Source organism: Acanthisitta chloris, unplaced genomic scaffold, assembly GCF_000695815.1.
Source record: "Acanthisitta chloris isolate BGI_N310 unplaced genomic scaffold, ASM69581v1 scaffold26852, whole genome shotgun sequence".
Taxonomy (NCBI): Eukaryota; Metazoa; Chordata; class Aves; order Passeriformes; family Acanthisittidae; genus Acanthisitta; species Acanthisitta chloris.
Window position 1 is genome coordinate 36,278 of NW_008662607.1, and position 9,055 is coordinate 45,332.

A 9,055-nucleotide genomic window follows, 5' to 3' on the forward strand; every position below is an offset into this window, starting at 1 on the left:
CATAAACATGGAAGAGGTGAAAAAAATCACCTTCTCTGTGTAATGAAGTTTGTCTTTTCTTGAATAGCAAAGCATCATCTCATTCCACAAGGACTCTGGAGCTTTCTGATACAATAAATTGTCTTCTGCTCCATAGCAAAAGATTTCATTTATGATTACAAATCAGCAGTGAATTTGAATAAGATCCTACTGAACTCTTTAACGTGTTTCTTAGAGACCAAAGTAGCAAGTAAATCAGAGCTTTCTGGAAATTAACTCATGTAACTTAAATCCTATGTATTTAGCAGTACTGCATTTCAACAGGGCTTGTACATTCATGAAGCTACTACATTCAAACAAACATTTTAGCTACGTATACATCCCCACTTTCTGAAAAGAAATAATTTCTTTTTCTTCCATATCAACAGGAATAACATTGCAGACTAGCATTATTAATTCAAAATTCCAGCAGTATTAAAACTATTTTATGAGATTTCTTTCTGTAATAATTGAAATTCTCTATGAAACAGGATCCAACACTTTTCCAAGACACATCATTCTCCAGCTTTGCTGAACATTTCACTAAATGAACAATGAACGCCTGCTCCCATCTGCAGCCACAGGAAATATTTTCAGTGTGCAAGAAGGAAGACAGACAACATTTTGAAAACTCACAGAACAAAGTTAGCAAAACACCATTTCCAGATTTTTCAGGTAATTTGGCAAAACAATGCAGCAGTCTGCTTAGTTTTCAACAGCAGCATTGTACAGATTAGTATCACCATTCACTAACCATCCAAAATGAGAGCTTCCCTTACCCCAAATGGTGGATATGAAGCAGCAGCAGCAGCAGAGGCAACACTCACTGCGGGAGGTGGTATTCCTGAAGAAGAAGGTGGGAACAGACCCAAGGCATTCAGATTTAATCCAGGAATTAAATGTGCTTGAAGCTGCAATGGCAGGAGAGTTATTTAAGATTTACAGTCCTAGTTATTAGCTTTAATAAAATCCTAGTTGGCATAGGCTATTAACCTTTTGGAATGTCAGTATGTTATTTCTGAAAAATGTTTTCATCTCTGTTACCTCAAGGACTCTGTTTCAAACCTAATTCCCAGACATATGCACAGACCAATAACACTGAAAATATGGAGCAAAGACAGCTAGGAATCACTTGCTACAACTTAATCAGTGTAACATATTTCAAACTTCATGGCAAGACATTCAGATAATAGTACAATTTACTTTCAGAGTGGACAAAATTATCAGAAAAATAATAATTTTGGCCTCATACTAAGGAGATATCCCTGTGGAAACAGAGAATCCCCATGCACAAGCCTCAACTTTTCATACACTGGGGGCATATATACATGACACTATAACTCCATGATCCCTCCCCTATCCTTTCCCTCCCATGCCTTGCAAAAGATGGAGTGAAAGACCTCCAGCATTTGGTGGGAAAGCATAAACTATAAAATTGCATGTCCCTTGCTTGACCACACCTGAGGAAGATGGTGGCATCACGTGATAGGAAGTATTTGTTGTCAAGTGATACAAAAACTAGTCAGTACCCTTTTTTCCACATTGTTGCCCTGTAAAATGAATATGCTTTAGAAACACCTCAGCTAGAGACAGACACCATCTCGAGAGGCCATTAAGATAAGCCAATCACAAGACACCAATAAAAATCCCAAAACTTCAACTCACAAACTACCTTAATAATCACTACAATCTAAACTTGAAATCTATAAAGTAACAGAGGTAGTTTTTGGCTTTCCACATCTTTGCCTAACAGCAACAGTCTCTAGCTCACCCCACATTCCTGCAAAAAAAACTACTATAAAATACTTTGTGTCCTTGTGTGTAGCTTATGTTCTGCAGTTTGCTTAGTGTGGGAGGGAGGAGAAAAAATGGGGAGAATATTCTCTCCAGTTGGTAGAAAAACCATGAAGAATGGCCATTTCTAGAAAGTCAAGACTACTCTAAAAGGAAAAATTTCCGGTCTGATTCTAGACCATAAGATTTGGATACACACACAAAATGCTCTTCATAACTTATCAAAAAATCTCAGTCTATTTCTCAATATACATTAGTAATACTTTGGCAAACTAATGAGGTATGTTGTTTTCATTATGTAATCACCAATCAACTTCAAATAGCTAAATGCCTATACAATCTATAGCAGGAAAAAAAGCCTCAATAAAGCTTTCCTAAATTAAGTAATTGAAAACAGGGGAGATCCTTCTTCCATCTTATGCTTTTTTACACGAAGGGACTGCGAATCTCTACTTTAAGAAAAACGCAAGCTAGAGCACATAAACCACAACAGCACAAACACACCTCCCTGCAGGTTTTTGCAACAAGAGTGAAATACTCATTCATTTCCTCAATTTAAATCAAGCTCTCAGTTCCCCCACTCAAAACAAACCAGAAAAAGCCTTCACTAAATAGTATACATACATACATAAATAACAGAACACACTTGCCCACACTCCCACAAATTAACAAAAGAGGCAACAGAGAGAGACTGCAACAGGGAAATTCTAATGTGATATTTGGAAAAGAAAAAAATCACCATGAGAGCAGTGAGGCAGGGCACAGGCTGCTTTCTGCTCAGAGATGTTCAAGAGGACATAAACCCCTACACAACCTCATTTAACACTATAGTGAGCGAATACCCTTCTGGGCCAGCGACCTCCAGGGGTCCCTCACACCTAAACCTTCCTGTGGCTTTAGTTCCAGAAAGAGCCCACACAATAAGACAACTCACATTCATAGCAGCAATATCGTTTTCATAGGACTCCCTGATTTTCTTCATAATTTCTTCCTCAGCCTTGGCACAAGTTTCAATACTGCCTTTAACGGTAATGGTCCTTTCCGGATTATAGAGTGTCAAGTCCTGCAATCTGCAAATGAAACAGAAGCACAGTTTATTAGCAAAGAAAAGAGGGTAATCCAGGTTCATCATTTGAGTGCAATGACATCTGAGCATGTTGAGTCTGCTCTCCAAAGGGTGTAGTATCAATTCATAACGGGGCTCAAACCCAGTCCTCAGAGAACCTGGAGAAATTGTCCTCGTAGGAAACACAACAGAAACCACCACAGCAAGGTTTGGCATCAGGTGGTTGAGATGAGCTTATAGGTGCTACACAAAATGAAGACAACCATGCTGTATAAGAACATAAGTTGCAGAGCTGTGCAGCACCATTCCATTTCACACTCCACTCCAGCCCTACCAACAGAGAGGGCTTCAGACATTTTAGACATCCCAGAAACAGACTGTAAGAAACTTTCTTTTCTTGAGAACTGTAGTGAATTCCTTAAGGAGGTAGGAGAAAAAAAAGCCCAAACCCTCAGTCAAACTGCAGGAGTGCCTCCCAATCCTCAAAACTGGAAAACCAAAAGCTGTGTGCAAGTCAACATTTGCTGCAAAACACTAGTAACTCTTTAGGGAAACCAAAAGGGTGACAGCATTAAACTAGTGCTTTGTTAGGTAACAAATGCTAACCTACCATGGTAAAATGGAATAAACAAATTGGGAAGCCATAGCATATCCATGTACTGAGAAAAGGTGAAGAAGGAGTGAAGACAAAAAATGAAACAATGTTCAGAGCACGATGCAGGAGGAATGAGGAAGCCTGTGGCAGGAAGAAGAAAGGAAGGAGCATGCAAGGCTTTGCTTTCTTGTATATCAGGCAGCGTGGCAACCTGCATCACTGTTAAGCAGCAGCAAGCACAAAATGCATCCACAAAGCAATCCTTAAGTTTCCAGTGCACAAGCACTGAGTTGCTGCCTCAGGAAGGAAAGTGGTGGGAAACACCCCAGAAAGGATCGGAAACACGTTTCCAAACCATCTGCCTTGCTTTACATTTATGGACACGATTACCAAAAAGCCTAAATGAAGAGATCAGGACAAAGACTAATTAGACAGAGCAAAATCAATGGGCATATAGGCTCTCTTTTATGCCTCGATTATACCAGACTACGTCATGGGGCTATTTCAGGCATAGCATGGCACGTATAATTTTGAGGCCAAGATTTTAATGCAAATAAACCATTAACTTGCTAAATTATAAAATACTCTCCATGTGTTTACAGACAATGTGCTATTTGTGTCATCATCCAAAAAGACAAGTCGATTTCATAGTATGAAGACCATTATCCCTGTACAATACTTTTTTCTTCTAGCAATAGTGTTAGCAGTCTGTACTGTTTGCAAACAAAATGTTTGTGCCAGCACACTTAAGAGAGCATATTGGCCTTGCAAAATCTATTCTTTAAGCACACTTATTTGGGTGCTTTTTCTCCATTTGATTCATTTCTCTTCCTCAGACTAATTCCATAACCACTTACACACTCTTTAAGGAAGGCCTCAAGTTCTTTCACCTAATATTGAATTTCCTCTTTTTGAGGAGCCACATTCACACTCAGCTTCCTTGCCCTCATTTGAGCTATTTTCTGCTGTACATTTTTTGTCTCCTGCATGTATTCACACCTCTTCATACATCTTCATGTCTTCCAAACTTTTTCCTACAGCCTATAAGCCTTATTCTCACCCTTTCTGGCTGAAGCCAAATCCAGGATGCCCTGAAATGCTTGAAAGTTCATGCCAGAGTATTCGTTATTCAGAACAGGAGGTTCTCTGAAGATATTACTCCAGGGCAAAACCACTATTGACTGCCAAGCTTCTACAGAGATGTTGATCTAATCAGTGATTTGCAGATTTCCAGTAAAGGTGAAAAAAATCTCAGCTAAATACGAACAGGTCTCAGTTACCCTCACAAACTCACAGACTGAAAGCTCTTACTTCGAAGCAGACTAGCCAGTGTATCCCAGTTTGGCTTCTAATGGTCAAGAGGGACAGAACTGCTACTAAAAATACTCTTTTCAGTGTTCATTTGCTTTATTTCGTTCCCTCTAGGCCAAAAACTTAATCTATACCAGAAACTAAAACATCACTAATTTAACTCATTTTCACACATAGCTCAGAACTGATCCAGGCTTATAGTTTCTAACAGGCATCATTACATATGGTAGAATATGGTAAAAACAACTGACACTTAAAATATAGTCTAACACCGGCTCCACATAGCCTATGTTATTTTTAGGCTTGCTCTTGACTGAATTTTCAATGAAGACTCACTGTTTACATAAAATTTAACTGAGCTTAAGTAACAGTTTAATCCACATGATGGAAAGGACTCCAAAGGGCTGTTATCTCAGCCTTCAATGCACACATAATATTTTTCTAAGGATTCTGTACCTGGGTGTACTGCAGCAGCATTGCTGCTATTTGAGACATCTCACCGAAAGATTAGGCCACCGAAAACTTACGGAGATATCGTGATTTTAGTATCTGTGTCCTGTTCAATTTTCTTCAGGTTTCTTCCTTCTTTGCCAATAAGACGGCCAACAAAGTTGTTATGTGCCAATATCTTCAAGGGAATTTCTTCTGTACTGTAATGGAAATTATATCCAGTCAGACTTTTGGAGACCAGAGTGCAAGTTTTTACGCATGTTATGGATTTTATTTTCACAGAAATATCCACAACTCCTATCCACTAACATGAGATGCAGAATGAGCCCAGGTGCAATGGACTTTTCAGCACTAGGTCAATCTTAGACTGAAGTAGCAAGAGCTGATAGGAAGGAAGGAATGTATCTTAAAGCTTTTAGCAGGAGGTCACAACTTGTTACGCTCATTCTGATTAAAAGTTATCAATGGCTCAAGAAACTTCTGCATTTTCTCCAGTTCACCTCAAAATCACAGCCAGAGAATCGCAGAAACCATAGATGTGTGCTGGGGCTAATTAAGCAAATAAACTGTCCTGAAAGGCAAAACATCTTAGTTCCTTTACCTAATTAGATATGGATAATGGCAACAAAGATTCACGGGTTAACAGTTTTTAAAGACTACATCGTTAAATGGAGTCAACAAAATTCAGAATTTTTAATGTTTCCACAATGAAATGCTTTTACTCACAATTTAGTATCTTGAGCTTCCTTTTGCATGATCTCCATAATAATTTTACAAGCCGTTGAGCAGCCTTCAGGAGTTGAGTGGATGGTAATTGGTTTCTCAGCAGCACCTGCATTCTCTTTACGATGAATATCAATTCTTGAAAGAAAGAAAAACACTAAATGTAACTGTGTACTCTATGGTAAGCCTTACATATTTCCAACTCTCATAAAACTAATTTACTCTGAGCTAACAGTGACTATATTTAAGTGGAGTAATATTTAGAAGTTTCCAACTACTTAAACATATTCTAAATACTAATTTTTGTGAGTTATAAACAGCCTCTCCTATCCTGATTTTACCAGCCAAACCCTGTCTTTGTGGACACTGGGATCTCCTTTCCTCAGTAAACTCACATCAAGTTATTCAAGGGAGTTGTTAGGTAGATAATCTGTGGTAAACCACTGAAGACATCTCATCAAGCTTTACTTGATAGCAATCAATACTTACCAATACTCCAATCATTGCTCCACTAAGAATGACTATGTAGCTACAGGACAGTCAGGCTTTGCCCCTTCTTGACTTTACCTCAGCAGCACAATACCATTGCAGTACTTGCATCTATCCTCAAGATTAGTTTGTTATACTTTTTAAGCCCAAATTTTGTCCTGACATTTCTTTTCCTCTAGTTCCACCCTCTACCACACTGAAACTACTAGCTTCAGTCTACACCACAGTTTATGTAGCTCTAGGAATTTTGCAAAAATTAATTATGACCTGCATAAAGACAATGCTTTAGATATTACTTGTCCTCTGCCAATAACTGCAGGTTACATACTCTTTCCACCTCTGCTTTTAGTTTTTGCTCCTCTCCCCCAAATCATAGCTCTTTCCAAACTGAAACAAGCATGCTGCTTTTTAGTGAGCCCCTTTATTTTTGCAGTTCTGTCCCGTACTGAAAATTCTTTTTGTTTCACGATGCAGCATTTTCCAAGAAGTCCATGGCAATCCTTGGTGGAACTGAAAGTAGATTAAATTTCTTTTTTATCCCCAAACCAATGAAAACATCATTCCTGAAGTCATACGCTGGTAAAGTTAGCAACCTGCAATTATTTCCACTCTATCCACCCCTTCTTTTAAGAGATAAAAAAGCTTTCCTTATGCCAGTCTTCCAGGATTTTTATAGTCCAGTAATTAGATAGTTTAGATATCACCTGAAAAACTGGTTACCCATAGGCAAAAGCTACAACCAAGTCTTGTCAGGGCACCACAAATCTCTTAAACCTTCACTGTTAAACACACTAAAGAGTCTCCTGGGTTACAACATGCTAATGAGAGGTTGGAAGGAGCATCATGATAATCCTGGGTGTGGGGCAGGGGGGAGGCAGCCTGTTTGTTGGGGGTTGGGGTGTATTTAGAGAGGACTCCCTTATCCTCATTAACTACTCTCAAAACTGAAGCTGACACTTACACTCATACTCGTCATATCCAGCTCATTTCCAGGTCATGCCTGCTGCAACTACAGAGCTGGGAGCTCCTACCAATGTACTGCTGAAGGCAGCATTTTTATTCTCTGCTTTTAGGGGTATCCCAGAAAAATTGTTGGGATAGGAACTCCACTTCCGTCTGTGCTGAGCTCCTCCTTGTGGGTAGGGATTTAACATGTGCTGGAAACAATCTCCTCCTGCGTCTCTAGACTCTAGTGCTCTAAGCTTCTTAGGTCACTTAGCAGCTTGCTTTTTGCCTCCCATGCATTTCCTTAATCTGTGTTTCGGTGCGGTCTGCGACTTGATAGCAAATATAGTCACCAGAAATACAGGAGGGTGAGGTGTAAGCAGTAGTGAGGGGAGATAGGAAGGTTTCTTGTTTGGGTTCCCCCCCCCCTCCCCGGGCCCCCTTGAACTGACAGCATTTACAAATCCTAAGAATGCCCTAGAATAAACACTTGAAGACTTAGATATGTCACCACACTGACTGTACATCCCACAGACCAATAAATTACAACTCTTTCAGTTTCACTTTTTGTGTCAGAACCTTATTTGTACATCTGTAAGCAAAACTCTCCAACAAAGTACCATCCTGCTAGCACTGCCTAGTTTCTCTTTTTAAAAAAGAGAACATATGTCAAGGCTAGAATCCAGTCCTTAAATAAATCTTGCAAAAGACTTCCTTTTCACCATTATCTTCATTTGCTCTCTGACCACACAGGTTAGTTGTGAAGCTTGACAAACTCCCCTTCACATGAATGATGAGGACACAATATGAAAGCTACTGATGTCACTTTTGTAAAATAACTTACTTGGACTGTGTCTGCTTTGTAATGTTTCTGATGGTTGCTCCTTCTTTCCCAATAATGGCTCCTACAAACTGCGTGGGAACCAGCATCCGTAGAGGAACATCTGACTGTGGTTTCTGCCTTGTGGTTGCACCAGGTGACCCTTGCCTTGGAGGACCCCTCTGTCCAAATCCACGTCTTCCCTGGGGGTGTTGTTGTGGAGGTTGCTGGGCTGCCATTTCATCAGGGATGTATGCCACTTTCAAGGAATAGTTTTCAAGCTGAAACCCATTCAGTTTTTCTATTGCTCTGTTTATTTGCAAAGGGGAGGAGAGAGGAGATTTTTAAAAAACCACAGTCACATGCAGGATCTTACAAAGTGACAAGTCATTCAGATATAGACTTCTGGTCTTTCTAAATTGAGCAGTAACACTAAAAACTTGTTCCAAGATGAAATGTTACAATCAGAATACTTCAGCCAAGATTTTGATTACACAAAGTCACCATACTAAGAACTACAAGTTAGTTCTTGCTTGTTCTGAGCTTCTGTGCACTTTAAAGGTTTTGCTGGTCCAACCCTATCAGCAAAACCTCACAGGAGACAGAGCTTACACACTCAAAAGCATTCTTTTGCCTGATTTAATTTAAATCAATTTCCCAAATAGAATTAAAGCTGCACCAGAGGGAAAACTTTCTAGCTGCTATCACAGCACCTTCATTAAGATTTTTGCCAGCACAGCTATTTGGCTGGAGTTTTTGCAATAACTGATACAGCTATGAAAGGAAGCTAGAAAAAGAAAAGAAAAAAAAACACATGTGAAAGAAGACAGCTCCTGGTTCATTC

General features: G+C 39.4%; 1 protein-coding gene across 1 annotated transcript in view; it reads right to left on the reverse strand.

The window, feature by feature from the left end:
- Window positions 1-9,055, reverse strand: part of IGF2BP3 (insulin-like growth factor 2 mRNA binding protein 3) — an 87,149-nt gene that overhangs the window by 24,807 nt on the left and 53,287 nt on the right. Inside the window, exons 4-8 of the mRNA XM_009070668.1 lie at window positions 8,236-8,520; window positions 5,961-6,095; window positions 5,312-5,434; window positions 2,747-2,882; window positions 798-929 (exon numbers count right to left, since the gene is read on the reverse strand). Of these exons, the coding sequence (XP_009068916.1) occupies window positions 798-929; window positions 2,747-2,882; window positions 5,312-5,434; window positions 5,961-6,095; window positions 8,236-8,450 (741 nt within the window). The 5' untranslated portion in view covers window positions 8,451-8,520. The remainder of the gene's footprint in view (window positions 1-797; window positions 930-2,746; window positions 2,883-5,311; window positions 5,435-5,960; window positions 6,096-8,235; window positions 8,521-9,055) is intronic.